We start from the raw sequence: 20,624 nt of genomic DNA, 5'->3' as shown, positions 1-20,624 counted from the left end.
CTTGTGGCTCAGCTTCATTCTGCTGCCACTGAATTTCTGATGCTCCTGCCAGCATCCGACCATTCCAACTATACAAGTCTTGTCTCAGCACTTGAGTTCCGCTATGATGATGCCCATCTTCGGCACTTACATCTTACAGAATTACAGCACGTGCAACAGGGCCACTACAGCCTACAAGAGCTCACTGCTCATGTCGAGCGCCTGTCGTGGAAGGCCCTGGCTGGTCGTTCGAACTCCACTGCCGACTTCATTGCTACCAAAGCCTTCATCGATGCCATCACTGACCTCAACGTTCAACGCTTCGTCCACCTCGCCTGCCCGTCAACAGTTCACGCTGCATTAGCTCTTGCCTTGGAGACTCGCATAATGGAGCACTCCACTGCACTGCCCTGCCCCGCTCTTCAAGTCAACAAGTGTCAGCAGACCAAGCCAGTCACTGCAATACATACTGTTAGCGCTCTCCAACCATGCGCTGCTATCAATGCATCAAGATTGGCCATTACAGTCGGGACTGTGTGTGTCGTACCCCTTCATCGTAAAACTTCTGCGTGGGCCACCAAGGGCAGGCCCCCATCTAAGTCGTCAAGTTTCTCTCCTGTCACTGGGCTCGTTTAAAGGTATGCCCACGTTGCAAGTCCAGCTAGGTAAGCCACTGGAGAATGTTGAAGCCCTAGTGGACACCAGTGCAGCTTTTATTTTCATGACACCAAATTTTCTCCCCATTCAGTGCCATCTAAAGATGACCACAGTCGCACCAGCCGGCCTCCTCCTAGCTGATGGAACTCTTCTACCATCCCTTGGAGAAATCTTGATGACTGTGACTGCTTTCAGAAAAAGTTTAAGTGTCCCATTCATTGTGGTGCAAAACCTCTGCACACTCTTAATATTGGGCTACAACTGGTGCTCAGCACTGGGCATACACATGGACTTTAACCACAGCGGGCGCATAACAAAATTGGTCCCTCACGATCCGGCACCCGACCTGGCAGTCAACATAGTCACACATATGGTGATGTCCTCATGTGTGCACTCTATATTTAAGTTGGCCAGCCATATGACCACAGGAGCTCACTCCTTTCTGAGCGATGGCACTTCATCGTTGCATAAGCCTTTATCTTACATCCGTATGAGAGTATGCACCCTCTCAACATGGATATGTGCTCTAATGACCATGCTTCTACTGAAAGCCCACCAAAATGTAAGTGTTCATCCACCACCACCGCTTTCTTTTCCTGTGCTGGCAACATCTACGGTAACTATAGCGTTGCCTCCTGCTGCGTGGGTACACATTCGGACGCATGCTTAGATGCGGATGTCTTTGTTGACTGAACTATCGGCTCACAACCAGGCAATGAATTTGCCATCCCACACTCTTTACCACATTCCTATTCTTCTGAATTTGCTGTCCTGATGTTCAACGTACCAGACAGCCCACTGCGCCTATACTTTGGAACTGTGTTGCCATCCGGGGCAGCCCTTATTACGGCTAGAGTGGCGTTCAAGGCATTGAATACCATCGATTACTACGTCAGGTTGTGGAAAATGAAGTAAAAACGGTGTATCAGCTTAGTTACATGGCTCCAGTACGGAAGCCCACTCCATGCAGGAGCAAGTTAAATGTCTCAGTTCACATCAGGACCCTCTGTCCTCACTCTCGAAAAGTCTCTGCTTTTAACACCAAAGTCATCCCTAGGCGAGTAGACTAGGGAATCTGAAGACCGTCCATCAGCAAATCACCATCGTCAACTCCGTTGCGATACCACGCCCATGCTCGCAATAACCCACAGTAACTCCGCCTCCGAAGAAAGAAATCAACCTGTGGAAAGAAATCAACCAGCGACACCTAGTTCATTCATCGTTGCCCCCCCTTTATACTTTGCTCAGGCTGCCAGATAAAGGGCAGGGGGAGGGCCTTTCATGGAACCCTGCAACAGCCGGTTTACACGCTGTCTCGACAGCTGGATAAGTGCTGAGAGATGGGTGGTGATTTGACTCATCGCAAATGTCTAATTAACTGCCCCTCTCAATTCATTGTCATGGTTCCCTCCTTTTCATCCTTTGCTCAGGTTTCCAGGTAATGCTGGGGCGACCGCCCTTCAGTGTCCATGTCAGTGTCCATGCTGCGTTGTTGTCTGGATAGGAGGTGCGGTGGTTTGACATGTGGCAAACGTTCAATTAACACCTTCGTGGTGTTCTGACCTAACAAACACCTCCGCCGCCAAGAGATTCAATGTAAGGGTGACCAGATGTCAGGTTGCCAGAAGCGTCGATGTTCAGTCGCGGCCTCTCGGATCATCCTAGTAGTGATGGCTGATGTCATACAGTAGCTCGAGGGTCCAGCCCTCGCTTTGTTGTGTCCACCTTCCTGGGAATACACAGGCACACACACACTCGTCGGTGTGCCCAAGCGACAGGCCTACCGGACGCTATGATACCCGTATCGCTTTACAATGTTTTACCCCTCTCTGTCTTCCTCCTTTCTAGTCGTGGCCAACTCTCGACAAGTCAGAAATAGGTTACCTAACTTAATAGCATCACCAGCGATACGTACAAGACATGCTTCTAAAAAAAGAACTCTGAGCTTGTGGCCCCGGCCCAGCTCGCCTGCATTCTTATTCTGGCCAAATGCAATCATCTCATTCATCTCCTGTTTCTTTCCAACATTTGCTGCAGCCAAGCAAGAGGGCCGTGGTCGCTCTCAATCGAGAATTGAGCGCCTTGAATATTGTATCCTGGCTTTCCACACAATAATAATTCTTTCTCTGAGGTGCTAAATGCCTCTTCTGTGGTGCCAGTTTTCGAGTGAGGTACCACACAGGGTGCACTTCACTGCTTTCATTAATTTGGGCAAGGATGACACCTTGACCACGGTTGCTGGCGTCACACCAGAGAATGCATTTTCTGCAGAAGTCTGGTGAAACAAGTACAGGCCGTGAAGACAAAGCTTCCTTCTCAAGCAATCCACATTTTCTGAATGGGCTCCGCTAACTTACCACTTTCGTGCGACTCACGCAATAACACTTTCTCTTGTACACAAAAGAGCTGCACTAATGCAACAACAAAAAATGTTGCGTAAGTTACGCGTTTGAAATTACACGAAGATTCGAGCTTATTTTCTCATTTCTATCCTGCACGCTCTAAGCAATACTAAAATGCTGCTGTCTGATGACTACACATGCGAGACACACACCAACGTTTAGCTTCTTAGTGTCCAAGCATGACATGCCTCAAGTGACAGTACTAACACATTCTAAATAGTGCAGTTAACAGCAGCTCCGCTGAATAATGCGTCTTTTTTTCCAAAGAAACAAAAAATCTCGCAACCACTTATGAAAAGTGAACCAATACATAAGTGCGCCACTACAGGTTTAAACAACTAACCTAGACTTGGCAGTGCAAGTGTATAAAAAAATATGAATCTAATCTGCTAAAGAGAAAACAACATATCGAAAAAACAAAGTTTCCAAACCTTACGTGTGCGAATATCATCTCCTTAAACCGTACTCGAGGTGGGCGTTGTCTGAGCGCTCCTGTGAAACTTGTCAACCCGGGAATATAAATGGCACGTATCTCATTCCCCTCGCTGCAGAGCCCCGGTACCTTTCGTACTGTCTACCGGCCTTTCTGGCATTGCCCTCAGGATGCACTGCTTGGCATGACTACGTTGTGTTGCCTGACCGCCGCGTTCTTCCCTGTCAGACACCTCGAAAAGAACCAAACGAGGACAAACGTAATTGCCCTCTGGCTTTTGTCCTCCTTTGCGCCGAACATTGCTTTCTTTTCAACCTCATCTTGCGATTCAGATGTGCTCCTACTCGAAACATTGCAACCAACAAACGTGCCTTTCTAAATATTTCTCTGCGCTCGCCACAGGGTTTAGTGGCTTTAGATTTACTTGGCTGCATTGTCTTCTCTGCCGCAAGTCTGAATTTGCAATGCCTCTTTCTCTTGGCACATTTTCTGGTGCTCCGTTATGAGTGCCTTTCTTTTCTTTCCGTTCGCAGCTCCTCAGCCTGACCAACTTCCTGAATTTCTGTCAGGGATATCAGCAAGATTTCCTCCTCCGGCTTAACTATGCCTCCAAAGCTAGCTGTTTCCTCCGCTTTCTTTGCACTGAGTTCTTATCGTAATTCAGCGCCTGATTCTCTTCCTGAATTTCTGGAGGGAAAATCGGCAAGATTTCTTCCTCTGGCTGAATTACGTCTCCCGAGCTAGCTACTTCAACCTCCTTCTCTGCACTATGTTCCAAGTTGCAACACTGCACCTGCTCCTCTTTCTGATTTTCTGTCGAGGAAATCGAGGAAATCAGAAAGATTTCCCCCTCCGAGCTTGCGGTTTCATCCCCTTTCTTTGCCCTGTGTTCCACGTCGTACCAGTGCCAATGCCAGTGCCAGTGCCAGTGTTCCAGCGCCAGACCTTATTTATTTATCTATTTATTTATTTAACATACTTTCAAGGCCCGAAGGCATTACAGAAAGGAGTGGGTGAACATAACAACAAATTTGTGCAAGATACAAAGGCATTTTCAATGTGGCGTTTCATGAATGGTGGTTTTGAAGGTGTCAGTATCCAGGATGGCTGTGACAGTGGAGGGAAGGTGGTTCCAATCATTGCTTGGGCTAGGAATGAATGCATTGCTACAAAGTTTAGAACGTGGAGACGGCACACTAACTTTGAAACTGTGGTCAGAGCGAGATTATATGCATGACGGTTGGGTGATAAGCTGTTCTTTCAACAAAGAGTGGTGGTAGATTTTTTCCAGAATTTTTTCTTCCTGAATTTCAGTTGAGGAAATCAGTTCCTCCCGAAATTCCTCTGCGGACAGCTTGAATTTTGCGAGCAAATGCACCTTCACTAAACTGTACCTGCCTGCCTCAGCTGCGCTCAGTCGGACTACGACCTGCACTACTTCGCACGGCATGAGCTCAAACAACCGCTCCGGCCATGTGTCCTGGTGAAATGATCACCTCTCACAAATCCGTTCAAAATTAATCAGGTAGAGATCGATGTCATTGCCTGGTTCGTATGGCTAAAGCAAATTCGTCATTTCCACACTTTGCATTTGTGACGGCGCCATATCTGCCCTGTGTGTTAATCTCGCTATCTCTCGTCTTATTTTCACGAGCTAAATTTTATGCTGCCTCTCCTTCTCTTCCGCTCTTTCTTTCCTCTCGAGCTCCATTACCTCGCATCCCTTCTCTTCCACTCTTTCTATCCTCTCGCGACATATCTTTTCCCAGGCCCCTGTGAGCTCATCCTCATCGAAACCCATGTTGTCAATCGCTGTACGAATTTCTGGCTTCCTCAACCTCTGGTCAATATCCATACCGAGCTGTGCTGCCAAGAGCAACAGCTCCTCTTTCTTTAACGATGTAATATCCATGCTTTTCAAGAGCCGACTACAACTTCCCCTGTATTGCCCGCACACCCAGTGGTGATCAATTATAGCTCATTGCCCGATAGAACCCTGTCCTTATCGTCCGGCAAAACGCAGTCACTCAAGCACGCAGCCAACATTGAGCTTGCGAAGGTCGTGTCTCCCAGAGCCACGTTCCCAGGTCAGCCGATCCCAGATAGTGGAACTGCCCCCCTTCTGCTGCTCTTCCTTTGAGTTTCCTTGAGTCATTCAAGACTTTACGCCGTTACTGCGACGGCTGTGTCTCCCCGAGCCACAAAGAGGAGGTCTGCCAATCGCAGATCCACAGAAGTCACTTTTACATCACAGTTTCCCTCAATATTTGAAGTTCACGTCTCCCGGAGCTTTGTACACAGGTCTGCCGATCCCGGATCGTAAGGGCTGCCTTCTTGATCTCACCACTGCCAACCAGTTGTTGTGGCTAGGGTGGCGTTCAGGGCATGGAATCCACCAAGCCCATCGACTACGATGTCAAGTTGTAGAAAATGAAGGAAAAAAGGTTTATTTAGCTTAGTTACACGGCTCCAGTGGGGAAGCCCACTCCATGCAGGAGCAAGTTAAACGTCTCAGTTCACATCAGGACCCTCTGTCCCCCTCCCAAAAAGTCTCTCCTTTTAATCCTGTCGCCTTCCCTAGACAAGTCGACTAGGGAATCCGAAGACTGTCCAGCAGCAAATCACCATCGTCGACTCCGTTGCGATATCACACCCAGGCTATCCATAACCCGCAGTAACTCCACCTCGAAGAAACTGGTTTGGAATCTGTGGAAAGAAACCAACCAGTGACATCTAGTTTGTTTGGCGTTGCCCCCCCTTTCTTCTTCACTCAAGCTGCCAGGTAAAGGGCAGGGTGCGGGCCTTTTATGGAACCCTGCAACAGCCGGTTTACACGCTATCTTGACGGCTGGATAAGTGCTGAGAGACAGGTGGTGATTTGACTCATTGCAAACATCTAATTAACTGTGCCTCTCAATTCATTGTCGTGGTTCCCTCCTTTTCATCCTTTGCTCAGGTTTCGAGGTAATGGTGGGGTGAGTGCCCTTCAACTGTCAATGTCCACGCTGTGTTGTCGTCTGGATAGGAGGTGCTGATGACTCCGTCGACTGGAATGTCTTTCATTTCGGCCCAAACCTCTCTCTCTGTGCATGCATGCGTGCGTGCATGTGTGTGTGTGTGCACGTGCGTGCATGGAAGCGTGCGTGGGTGCGTGTGTGTGTGTGTAAATTAAAGGATGCAGGACTATTCAGAAAACACTTTTTAAAGAAAGTTCATATCTAGGCACTTGCCGTTTTTGCAGGTACTACAAAAGCAGGGAAAACAATTTCAACAATAATTTGGCTAATTAACTAAAACATGCTTACTACATTTTTAATTACAAACATCAGGGCTCGTCTTCTGATTGCGAAGTTTAAGCCAAGGAGTACTGAAGTGTGTCTGCTCAGCAGAAAACTTGCGACTTGAACCACTTTCAAGACATCTGTTCCTAAAATCTGCTAAATAGTGCCTTGGCACTCCAGTTAAGATCGTTTCGAACTCTGAGAAGCATGCTTTTAATAAACTGCCAAGTGGAAGGGCAATGTATTTCATAGCATGTTTCAAGGTCACATATCTCAACAGTGATGCTAGTCTTAGGATTTCAACTAAGCCGATATGACTTCACTATTTCTCGGTTTTTATTTCACAATTACATCATATGCCATAAAGTTAATAATCAAAAAGATCATTAGTGTATTTTAGTTAATTAGCAAGAGTATCATTTAATTTTTTTCTTGCTACTAATGACTGCTTAGTCACATAGCCTAGCAGCAAAAACAGCAAGGGCCTTGGTATGAGTTTTCGGTTAAGTGTACTGTAAAGAAAAGGAACAGCTACAAAACAAAAGGGAAGAGACTCAGTACTGGTTACAAAGTAAGCTCAAACTCAAACTTATAATAATTAACAGGTGGATTAATATGCACACAAAACCTACTGTTGTAGCTCACTTCTGCTTCACAACGTTTGCCACAAGAGTTTAAGCATTCCACATCACTTGTGAATTTAGAAAAAAAGTATGCTTTTCCTTCTTGAATGTCTGTCTGAAACCAGAGCTTTTCATGGGCGTTCATGTTAGGCAGCTTGTGGAAGCAGGATGTGTTTCATTTCATACTGCACATGTAAGCAGCATGGGAGGTAGTCTTGATTGCTCATTTTCCAGGACATTTATTTCTGTGACATTGGCCATGACTAGCATGAGACACATTGGTATCTACAGGCAATAGCATTCCTGGCACTTTGCCAAGGCAACGTGGTTGGCACCATGGCAGGATTTCTGTTGCCTATAGACACCAAAATATATTGTGCAGAGTCCTGCAAAACCTCTCAAAAATTAATGTATCTACAAGAATGAACAACCAGGAATACTACATATGTTTGAAGTTTCGAAATATATTGAAAACATGGCTCAACCGAAATCTTGAAATTTGCATAACCAGGAGACACAAAATAATAAATTAAAGTGAGTTCCAATTCGATACATTTTTCTGGCCTTATTGTTGTAATGGACCTTTTTTCCAGTGTGGAGATGCACAACAGTGTGACAGTTACAGCGCTTAGGGGAAAAGGCTCACTACAAGATCGATCCAGTATATGTGCCCACTGAGCTAGGTCTAAACGGGTAGCGGTCCATTAAGCGCGCAAGAATGAGGAGTTGCGGAAGCAAAGGTCCCATGTAACCAACTCATTGTTGGCCTGTGAGCATCTGCCACAGCGATGAAGCACTTAGCGGAAGAGAGCTTGGGTGGAGAGGTTGCCCGGGGGCGGCCACTCAGGAGGCCAATCAGTGTGCGTCGCAGTGACATTTGCTTGCATGGTAGTCCGACTTCGGGAGGGAGAAGCAAGGTTTGTATGGGAAATTAGTTCTGGCCCGCAAGCCGTGTTCGCCATATTGCCATTACAGCGGCTGTCCCCAGAGTTCGAGCTAAGCACAATGCATGAGCTGGGGGATGAGGTGCAGGAAGGCACCTCGACCCCCAAACCAGTAAATGACTCCTCTAGCAGCTGGGACTTCAACTGAAGACGCGATTGCTCCCACTCCTTCTCGCCTCTCCACAGTGGTAGCATCTGACCAAGTTGTCTCTCATGACATTCCTGTTGGTTTTTTTTTTCAATTGTTTTGGAGTAGCTTCTTATCATTTCTGCTCTAACAAGCATGTATTTGCTCATGTGTAGCAAAAACACCTTTTATATTGTTACGTGTGTTACGTGTTGTTACCAACATGAAGGCAACATGCCAAATGCAGCATGCAGGCTGTTCTTTTCTGAGAAAGCATGGAATCAACATTTTAACGATGCGCCAGCATTCACTTCTGAACAGCTTCTGCGATACTTTGATACAACTGGAGAATACATTGTGATCATCAAATGCGTCGCGGCAGGAACTTTCATCTCACCCGTCGTTTGGAGTGGCTTGACGCGAATGAGGCGGTTAACATATGCATGCACATGCTTGGCCTCAATGAAGAGCAGGCGCTGCAAGAATCTGATCATGACGAACAAACAACCTGCAAAAGTTCTGCACACATACTGCGAGTACACTGCAAGGTAAGTGTTGCTTTGTCAGGCACATAAAACTTCATTCGGCTGCTCTCCCCCCCTCCCCCACACACACATTAGACTCCAAGTTCTGCAGAATGCAATATTGTATAACTTTGGTCTCGTGCGAAGCATTCCAATGGGCTGAGTGGCAACATTTCTCTTTTTGTTTGGCCCCACGTAACTGTGCAGCTACTTTTGTGATACATGTGATCACGCATTCATCAGGCAACGGTAAGAACCATGCAATATACATACTGGTAGATTACAACAGTGCCGAAACTCCCGAATCAGTCACGAGACTAGAATGTTCGCAGTGCTGGCGTCGTGCTGTTAGCAGAATGCAGGCCTGCTTTACTCAGCAAGAATCATGTGATGCCTCACTGGTAACATAGCACACTTTTTGGCACTTGACCGTGTACACCACACCAGCAAAACACGTCCAACATTTCACGCTGGTTAGTGCAATCAATATAGGAGCAAGTATTCAGCATGAAGCTCTTCGCAAATGCTGAGCTTATTGTTTGAGCATTAGTTCATGAAGTCATTTTCATCAATGAAACTGCTTGCGGTCTCGCCTACAAAAAGCTGATATATTTTCTTAACTCTTTCGTTACAGCTACAAATGTGCTCATTTTCAGTGCTTTTATGTGTTAATGTTTTATTTCATGACATAGTAGTCGCACCGTATACCACAAGACATAGAGTTATAGCCTGATCATTGGTGTTTTGAATGGGTGTAAAGCAGTAATAATTGCTCAGATAGTTTTTCAGAATTCTTATGTGAAACTTCAAGACAGCACCTCAAGGAGCATAAATGAAATAAATAGTTTGCTATTTTTAGTATAAGTACAGAGTAAAAATAAAATCTGAAATATCAAAATATGCACTTGGTTCCTAGTTCCCAATTTTTGTAAGTCAGATAATGCAAAAAAATTGTGATGATGATTTGTTGGCATAATACTAGCCATAGTGATGTCTATGCTATGCAGGAAAGCCATAGCTTTGCAAATGTGAAGAAGGGTAAGTTCCTAAGGTACAGGGAGCATTTTTTTTTTTTACTCATAACAGCAGACACCTGGTTTGTTTTTTACTTCATTCTTTAGGCTCATAAAGCAATGGTTGTCAGGTCAAGGAAGCATGCAGAAGCCTCCTCATACTTTATTATCGCGTTTGATCAGCCAGCTTTTCTGTGCAAGCAAGGTGGTCTAGTGTGCATTCAACTGGCGCAGGAGTGTCCACATGCTTTGTACAGTTCATGTACAGTGCTTGACAGTAATGCGGTGTGTTGCACAACATTGTACAGTAATGAATAAAAGTACTTGCGCAGGTGATGTTATGAATGTAGGAGATTAGACAGCTAGAGAAGCTACAGTTGAAAGTCTATCTGAAATCAACTGCATGCTCTTGTGTGAGTGAAAACCCCACACGACGGGAAGGATTGCTAGTAGTAATTTGTGCATACGCTGTCAAAAACACTGATGGGTAAAAGCAATACACGGTGGCAAAAATAAAGTTTCACTTGTTAGTCGAACACAAAAAATAACACACACTCATGAGCATCTACCAAAGTTTGAGACATCATCAAAACAGCCTAGACGTCGGATTGGAAAATTAGACAACCCGAGAGAAGCTCCTCTGTGTTCATGGCTGCTGTCATTTAATAATTATGCTGCCAAGTCGACCAAAGTGCAAATCTTGTGTCATTTTATTGAGGAAGTGCTAGGAACACTGGAAGATAGCTTCGACAATATCTCCAGTCAAAGCTTTGTGTTTCTAGCCTCCCTAATCTACCAGAAATGGCCAAATCTGACAAATAGTTAAGTTGTCAATTCGGACGGCACGAGGTTGCTAGCAGAAGGATTCCAAGGAAATGTTTCACAGCCCATAGAGAAACTTTTGATCAAAATGATTAACTTTTATAGGAGCACTAACGAAAGAGTTAACAAATATTATTGCCCCGAACACATGCAAAATTATTGTTCAGTCCCTCAAGCTCAGATAATTACCGCAGATCATGGAAGGGATCATGCACTCACTTCGCACACCTGCCCTGTGGTAATGGTGGTGCAGCTTGGCTGCAGCTGGGAGCGAGGGTATGCCTAACGTGTATAGCTTAATTGGAAAAAGGTCCATTCACAGCTTGTTAAACACACTGAAAACTCATTAATTTATTTTCATTTAGCATATTATCAATTTTTGTTGCAACAGCCAGCCCAACTCATTTGTCTAATTCAATTAGATGGAAAGAAGCAAACTAATGTTATTGCATTTTACTTAATTTTCTTCTTAAAGGTACTGGACCTGCCATTACAGTACTCAAAGGATCAATTAATGAACCTTGACTGTACAGAGGCCAAATTTTTTCTAATTTTGAAACCATTCACACATACACACCCCAAAAAGCACATAAAGTATGTAAAATGCAAAGTCCTAATAATTACCTTGCAGTTAGGAGTTATTTCAAACACCACTTCAGCCAACGGCAGTTAGCAAAGGGAAGGGGAGTATCCTGAAAGTGTTGCATCAACAAATGCGGTGGTACCGCAGTCATTATTGCGAAATGCAAACAAAACATGCAATTAGACATGTAACATCAAATACACATCAGGGGCATAGCCAGGGGGAGTACACTGGGCACATGCCCTCCCTCTAAAATTTCTGTGTAGCAGGATACCTGGAATAAAACGACATGCAACAACACCTGCCTACCCTGATCAAGTGCGCCCCCCCCCTGAAAAAAATTCCTGGCTATGCCACTGCTACACATGCTGCAACTGATGAGAGAAGCAACTATAATGCCCTGAACTAAAATTATACAAGAGTGTGAAAATCAAGGTACATTCAACTAAACTTTAATCTTAAATTTAAATATTAATCGTTAATCTGGATCCATGTTTTCAGGCCAGCAAGAAAGGCAGTGCTTCTTTTATTTTGCAACATGATGCACTGTTAAAACTATGTGCACAATGCAGCAAGTTTCAAGTACGAACAACAGCTCTCTCCTATGCAACAAATGGTGACTGAGGTTGAGACTGCTGCTGAGGCTTTCATTTGAACGTAAGTTAGTAACTGGCCATGCAAGCGCTCTTGCACACGACTGCGAAAAGCGACACGATGGAGATGGTTGTCGTGTTCATTCATCGCCTGCAAGTCAAACCCCACACGAGCAACGACTTCGACAACATGCCCACGGTGTTACTAATATGAGTGCAGCAATTATGCACCGAAACTGGCGTGACGCATGCTTTATTAATTTAAGATGATGTGTTTTACAGTAAAGAACAGCATAAAATATTTCTGAAGGTCTTGCAGTAGGTTCTTATCCTTGCACGTATCAAAATTTAGTCGTTTACTTGTCCTGTGCAACAGTCAGTAGTACTTGAGTGATCCAGTTCTAGCTTTGCACTACTGGCTAGTTGCTCATAGCACTTCCGGGCAACAAGCGACGAATTGTAGACTTCCCGAACCGAGCAATTGCGCAACAAGAATGAGCTATCATTTCATTGATGGCCCGCTTTGTCGCTCAAAGCCATCGCTTGTCTCCGTCCCACACAAAATCACTCTCATTGGGTTTAGGCTTTATGGCCTACCTGCAATGCACAGCACAGACATACCTGACCAAAGTGACTATCAAATATCTCCTGAGCAAATATGGTTGTTCATTTAAAATATACAAGCCTGGTTGAAGGCTACTTCAGAAGACTGAGTCAATATTGTTTACGGCAAATTAAAAGAATTTCTTCTGACATAAGTGGAAAACTATATTTCAATATTCTATCCATGATATTTATTACATGAAAATGTTGCACAAGTTGAAACATCAATGACTGCTGTGTTATCTGCACATATGTGTCCAGCACGTTCATATTACGCTCGAGAAATGCTAAGCTGTTCTTGTACCATTTTCACCCTCAAAATCCCCAATGTCATTAATTTTTGTGGCAGGTCATAAAGAGATGATATAGAAGCAATGCAAAACATCTGAATGTGACATTTTTTTCAATTTCTATGCAGCACGCCACATCACTATCCACATCCAAAAGGCATCCCGTTCTCAGTACCATGTTTACTCGCGTAATAGACGCACTCGCGTAATGAACGCACCCCCAGATTAGCCGCGAAAAATCTGATTCTTTTTTTTTTTGCATAATGAACGCACCCTCAGCTTTGCTACTGTGCAGTCCCATGATCGAACGGCCTTGCTGTAGTTTTTCGTAGAGACTGCAACCTTTGACTCTCGCACATATGTGTTTAGAGCAAGCGCACTTAATCCTTAACACAATCTTTGTGCCAGTGCTGGCGCAAAGGCACCTCGCAGATTCAAGAGAGTAAAAAGCGCAACTGGCTCTCTGCAACATATGCAGTTTATGTACTTTACGTTCATGTAATAGGAGAGCGCGTGCACGAGATGCGCGGGTGGGCGCGGCGCACAGGAGAGTCGATATGAAGGGGCGGCCATGGGCGTCTTGCACTGGAGTTTGAGGTATAGTAGCGGCGCCTGGTGGCGGCACGCAAAATGTTATCTGGGTAGTACCGGCTTGGGTAGTATTGAGCCCTGGCTGTGGCGAAGCATGTTTCTAGCCCGAGTTTTACGTCGATTCGCACTTTTTTCTGCCCTGTTGCGGGTGCGAAAAGGCTCGTTACTTCTCACAGACCACGCTGCGAACTAGCCGCAGCCTATAGTTTAACGAAAACGGACTCTCCGTGAGACGTAATGCTCGAAGCAGAAGGAATCGGCGATGCCGATCCGGAGAGACCTAGCTCGGCCTCGAAAAAGCGTCTCCATCATTACTTCTGCGTCGTGGGCTGCCATGAACAAGAAGGCCTGAATCGCAACATCAGATTCTACTGTTTTCCTTCAAGGCCTCACGAGCGGAGCATCGGGTTGCTGTATAGCTGCAGTTCGTCGCTCTGGGTAAGCGAAAGTTCCCGCCATGCTGACTGTCTCACCTGTCTTGAAGCTTGCTTGATTATCTGCATCCTAAAATTCGGTCTTTTGCACCTACAGTCCCGACCGCAGACCGACATAGCAGCAGGCATGGCTGATGATTCACGATTTCAGACCCGGCCACAGCGACAATTAACAATTCGACTGGTGCGAACTGGTGAAGTGACCAGGTGTGTGCAAATGACCGCAAATGGTCGGGCTGATTCGGTGACAATTCACTACCCCACTACGAGCAGCACATGTTAGAGAGTTAAATGTGCTCATCCTTGACCTCAAGCCAGCACGTTGAGGCAGCGCAGCAAGGTAGTATTGATTGCAGCACATCGATGTTCGAGCACTGTCATTAAAAGATAATCAAGCGAGCAGCGCACGAGCTCACGCTGCAGCACGATTCGCACGTACATTACTATGAGCTCGTATGCATTGCACCAATTATTTATCAGTTGCTAAAGGGACAGATGGCCGCTACTACAGTGCAGGCATAACTACTTGTCTAGCGGCATGCAGTCTACAAAGATTGCAGGAGGCCCGCCGTTTCGCAGCATGTCGAAAGACCGCTGCCATCGTGGCGCGTACCGTCGTGTGCTCGAGCAGTTTCGTACACATGATGTCTGCTTATCGCTGCTGTGAATTCATTTATAGCAAGCATTTCCTCGCGTTTGTGCACCTGAATCTAGCAGCGTGCAAACCTTACCTGAAGTTCAACTTTGTACGCGCCTCGCTTCACTTGCGATTGACACTGGGCTAAAACTTCGCCGCTTATTTCTTGAACAGCATACACGTATTCGGCGTTGCATAATTTATTGACTTTACGCAGCGTGCCACCCCTGAAAAAATCTTCGGCGCCCGATATTCGCTGCAAGCCATGGTACAACAGAACCAAAAGTGGCGGGTCCATATTGTAAACATGCTTTCCGAAGCAGACGACCGAGCTTGGTACTACCCAGTTCAGGACAGAGGGCACTTTTTAGCACCATTTTCGCAGCGCCCCCTGGGCAATGCAAGAGCCCCATAGAGCGACCGGCACTTGGTTGGCATAGTGGGCATAGTGTCGAATTCATGTATCTGTGGCTCGCTTTTCTGGCTGCCTTTCGTTCCGATGTGTGTGATGGGCCTTAAGTCGAGTTATACGCCTGCTGCGGGACTTAGAGTGCTCACAAAACGCAAACACTGATCAGACACCGATAAACTTTGACATGCCGATGAGCAGAACGGTCGAGGAAAGAGATGCACATAGCGTGCTTGTCAAAACAGGTGCGCGCTTCAACGTGGTGTTTGCGATAACGGCAGAGAGCCGGAAGCGGCTGCGAGGACGAGTTGGGGCGCGACTGGAGATAACTGTTCGGAGCGCATTCGTAGCATGCAAATGGCTTAGGACGCGCCGACTTTGAGCAGCTGACACGTTGGTTCTTTATTCTATGGTGGAACGTGGAACCACGATGTGGATGAAGCGGCGAGCGACCTGAACAGCAGGTCTAGTGGTTCTGATGCGGAGTGAAGTTTCGGTTTGCAAATGGTGCATGTATTTTTATGGCAAAGATAAGTTATCTTATGCTTGTTCCAAATCATATATACCGTATTACTTTTCAATTTTTGCGGTTTCGAAAATGTCTCCACGAAATTTAACCCACACAATGAACGCACCCCCCAACTTGCTTCGGTATATCGGGAAAAGAAAGTGCATTACGTGGGTGGTAAATATGGTAGTTCCGGAAGATATCATGTTCCATGAAATTTGAACCTTTGTTACATTATTTTTGTGAAGTAGTTTATTTTTCTGTGGCCGTACTGGATCATTGTAAAATGTGGGGCATCGCATAAACCATGAATACATAATAAATGCTCCACTTTATCTGCTAAGCAATGTAAATGATGGTGCAAGGAACAATGGTATTTATTTGTTCCAACTGCTAAACTGCTATGCTTTACTATCATTTTATTATTTTTATATGCTATATACTTTTTTGATGTGTAATTCTGGCACTGTAAAGTATGATTTCTTTTTCTTGCTGAATACTTTGTTTCTTGTGCCAAGCTGAAGCTTTGCATGGAGTAAGTGATCCTCTCTAAATCTATGGAATGAAAGGTCATACAGTTGTACTGAATGGAATTTAATATATGGAGCAGATTGCTTGTGGAGCCAATTATTATGGTCTGTGCTGGGTTCACAATAACTGCCAAAACCATATCCTAATAAAAATGAAGTCATTTATGGAAGTTAAATTGGGTACAATCACACATATACGATATGCTCTCTAGAAAAAAGCAAAAAAAAAGCAAATCACTGAAAAATCTTACCTCGTAGCCTAACACAAGAACTTGCTGACATGTGGCCAGTCTGTCTACAATAGCATGCATATGGCCACATACAACTTCCTCAAATGCAAACATAACATGGCAATAGTGCACTTACAAAGGGGCACTTGGCCACACTGTACTGGTGTGGGAAGGTGTACATCTTTGCTTGGAAACCTGGTGTAGACCCTCCAAGAGAACATGAAACAAAGGAAAGGAAAAGTAATAAAAGGTCTATGCAGACATGTTTATCACTCCTTTTCACCTAAACATGGTGGGTTAGAGTGCACAAGTTTTCCACATTTTGTTTCAGTCTGACAAAACTAAAAGTTAGAATCTTAATTTCTGGAGGAAAAGTAATATATCACAAACACACACATACACACCAAAGGCATATTGTTTGTAGCTGTCCTGAGTTACTCAGAGTATTTTTCGAATCGCAGGTTAACAATTATCTACCTTCAATTATGCACATTTTTAAACATCCATGTTAAAACATACATTCGATTGTAGAAGTTGTACAGCGTGCTCAGAAACATCCAATGAAGTTGTTTTCACGCTGTTATATTTTACGTGGTTCTTCATTTTTTGGCTCTAAAGAAAGCCCACGAAATATATAAAATGACATCCCTGCGTGCTTGTGTATCTGTTTTGCAGCGTTTCCAACTGCGGTTCCAAAGAAGAAAGCCTGCATGTCCATTGTACAAGCCAACGAGTGTGTTTCAATCAGCTTTCAGTGCTCAGCTATCGCTTATAATTTAATAATAATAATAATATTTGGGGTTTTACGTGCCAAAACCACTTTCTGATTATGAGGCACGCCGTAGTGGAGGACTCCAGAAATTTTGACCACCTGGGGTTCTTTAACGTGCACCTAAATCTAAGCACATGGGTGTTGTCGCATTTCGGCTTATAATTTAAACTGTGCCCTATAATCACCTTCATAGCATCACTGCTGACATGGCTGCTTAGATGCTGGAGCCGATTGCTTCTTTTACAATGGGAATGCTACTTTTGCTCTTTGGAAGAACAGTTGAGAGGGTTGCAAACCAGATGTACAAGCATACAGTGACATCATCTTCGTTTTTTAAAGCTTTCTTCCAAGGCCAGAAAAAAGAACGACGTAACAGGTAGCCTTGTGAAGACAACTTCATTGAGTGTTTCTGAGCATGCTCTACAATTATCACAAACTAATGCCCTAAAATAAATATTTCAAAATCTGCATAATTTAAGTTAACGAATTTGTCAGCTGCACTTGAAAGAATACTCAAAGTAACTCAGGATGACCATTAACAATATGCCTTTGGTTTTAATTACCTGAGATCCACAACTTTTTTTAAACTCTTTCAGTGTCACTGAAGTACCGGTACGTTTTCATGTTTCTATCTTGCCGTGTCACTGACATCAGATAGGAATGCGAGGACCACTCCAAGAGAGCATTTTCCATTATCCATGTCACTTTTGCCCTTCTGCACAACCAAAAATAAGCCATTGTGTTTGTTTCACAATATCTGAAGAAAAAAAAAACAACGCTGGAGATGCACCACCGTCGAAAAAAAAAGCACAGGAAAAGTTAAAGTTTTGTTCAAGTCATTGCGTGAAATACCCGGTGTGTGTGTATACAGTAGAACCTCGTTGATACGATCATGCTGTTACATATGATTTCTCGGCGCCAACGTTTGCAATCGAGAACACAAAAAATGACCCCCGTAGAGTTATGCTTGTTTTCTACCGGTTCATACGTTCCTGGAAAACAAGACTTTTTTGGCACCAACGTTCAGTACATCACTAAACTGCAATCATAGGATATGTTTCCCAGTCGCTAGATCCCATGTAAAAAAGAAAATGCGCGAAGCACGCGCGATCGAGAACAGTATATAACCGCCCACTGCGACAGCTTCACCGCAATACTCGCCCACCCGTTTCATGTGAAAACGCCGGCGCACACTCAGTTCTTATTCTGGTACCAGTTTATCTCCCCCCAAATTGTCGACTGCCTCATTCACCACTATCACCGCCAAACCTATTGCGATAAGCATCTTCACCTACCTGTTTTACAGCATATGGAATGTAGTGTCGTTGACAGTGTACAGCATGCTTCTAATAAGTGATAATCAAAACGTGCCACCGTAGCCTACTGCAGGCGATGCGATGTGAGCATAACATTTAGCTTCAGTAGCATTCGGCATCGTCCACCCGCTCAATTTCATTTCTGTCTCTCGTCGCGGTCTTTAAACATTGCAAAATAGGAAAATAACAAAACGTACATGTCTCAGGCCGCCGAAGCCCCACCAGCTCGACGCATGTCGGTGTCTCGTGCCTCATGCGCAACACTTCGCATTACTTAGATGTCAACTACAGCTGAGTCTGTCCAATTTTTTAGTTACTTCAGATCGTATGTTTACTTGGTTAGTATGTTTTCTCGTGTTTTTTTTCTCAAGCATACGAATGAGGATCCACTGTACATATAGGGTGTCCCAACTATCATGACCAACATTTACAAATATGCAAATGCCATGTAGAGGGACAGAACAAAGGTAATGCTGTTTGCTTCACTTCGAGATACTCAGATTATTGTTCACAGCGGAGCTGTATGTGTCTACCCTCCTATAGATTTTTGAATGTCCATGCCTCAAAACTCCAGTGCCCTCTATGAGGAGGCAAAGCAAACCAGTAAGGCATGTGCCGACACCTGGCATATCAAGAGGAAAGCTAAGAAACCACCCAATACCATAGAATTTAATACAATAATTACTAGTGGGAACTCTGGCACTAATGTCTAGGAAGCTGAAATTGGGACAATTCAGCCAGCATGGAAATTATGGGAAGCACATGGATTTGCCTAAATTTCGTCCTTCTGGCTTCAAACAGCTTCCTGACTTTGTAAACTCGTCATTTTCAACAAAGTGCTGTGTAATAAATAATTAAATAAATATTATTAAAACTGTCCGACGGCAGGATTCAAGCACAGGGCCTCTAGTACAGAAGCCTGATATTCAAACCATTATGCCATGGACGCATGCATCGACAAGCAGCATAGAACACCCTTATGAATTTCTCGCGGGCAAGTCAGTGTGTTGAGATGTTTGGCATGTTTCGATTTGGCCACGTCGACAGGCTGAACTGCTGCAATAAGCAATTGTGTGTGTTCGCAGAGCATGTGTCTGCAGTTGGAAGTATGGCAATCAGTGCATATCATAGTGACCACAAAGCCATTGTGACTGTCGTTACCAATACCTGTGTCACATAGGCAAAAAAAAATGGCACTCATTCGTTAATGCCTTAAGTTACTTAACAAAGTTTTTTCAGTGGAGCTGCCACACGTCCAAATTTAATTACATTTGATGTGGTGATGTCGATGACAGCATCTTCTGAAGTGAGCAATTTTAAGGTACAGAATAAAAAAATAAATATGTATTTACAAGTTTACTTTGCAGCTTCATGAATAGTGAATCATAAAAGCAAGCACACTATCCCAGATAGCCACAAACATCCAATAGATGTGCCGGATTGATCCAAACATCCAGCAAAAAAATGGGATGTCCTATGGACATCCTTTAAATGCACATAAATCTAAGGGACGAACAATGGCATCAAAATTTTGGAGGTCCATTGAACATACATTTAGTTCATTCATAAGACGAACAGCGGACAAAATGATGGATGTCCATAGAATGTCTCTAAAAACAGTACTCCAGGCGTACATTGCACCTCCATAAGGTTTGTAGTTTAAGCGTGCATTGTAGGCCCTCCAAAACTTTCGCATTGTATACACCCTTCTATGATTTTGACGTGGACGATGCTACGCGGTTGGTGCCTGTAGTTAGTGTGACTATAGTGTGCTGTATCATCTGTTCCCATGTAATTGATGTCCATACGAAGTCCCATTCTTTTGCTGGACATCAATCGATCGTTTCTACTTCATAAAATCAATGTTTGCACATGAAATGTACATTTTTTCAGTAGAACAACATACACAAACAGCGGGCGAAGCGAAAGAAGAATGTACATGTGCCCAAAGCTTTCGTGCTGCAGATTCTGAGTTTTTGTAGACTTCTTTGTTTCCAACTTTGGAAAAGTAATCGAAAAACAAGGTACAGTACATTCCGCAATTAACTGATGTATAGCAGAAAAAGAAAGTGCAGAGAAATTATATGAAAGGACTCTGCTTTTATTAAGCACCACCAAACGTTTTAAAACGGCGACAAACCTCACGTGTGCAAGTTATTGCGTGGCCTCCGATACTTGACACTCAGTCTCAGAGGCCATGTGTGTCGAACACAAGGGGCCGGAAGCACGCCATAAATTTCAAACTAAATTAAAAATGATGTTTAAAGATGTTAGGAAAGTGAAATGATTTAAAGAGATTTTACGTAGCATTATTGTCCAATTA

At 44.3% G+C, this 20,624-nt stretch overlaps 1 protein-coding gene across 8 annotated transcripts in view; it reads right to left on the bottom strand.

Moving 5' to 3' along the window:
* The window catches only part of LOC142564066 (ranBP-type and C3HC4-type zinc finger-containing protein 1-like), a 97,902-nt gene that overhangs the window by 46,716 nt on the left and 30,562 nt on the right, over positions 1-20,624 (bottom strand). For 6 of the 8 annotated variants that reach the window (XM_075674916.1, XM_075674924.1, XM_075674901.1 and 3 more), the window contains one exon: positions 16,350-16,420. In XM_075674916.1, coding sequence (XP_075531031.1) covers positions 16,350-16,420 — 71 coding nt within the window. The remainder of the gene's footprint in view (positions 1-16,349; positions 16,421-20,624) is intronic. The other 2 variants (XM_075674931.1, XM_075674950.1) reach the window with 1 other exon arrangement.

Source organism: Dermacentor variabilis, chromosome 1 (genome assembly GCF_050947875.1).
Source record: "Dermacentor variabilis isolate Ectoservices chromosome 1, ASM5094787v1, whole genome shotgun sequence".
NCBI classification, from domain to species: Eukaryota; Metazoa; Arthropoda; class Arachnida; order Ixodida; family Ixodidae; genus Dermacentor; species Dermacentor variabilis.
Note: the sequence above shows the minus strand (reverse complement) of the source record. Positions and strands in the feature narration are given on the sequence as shown.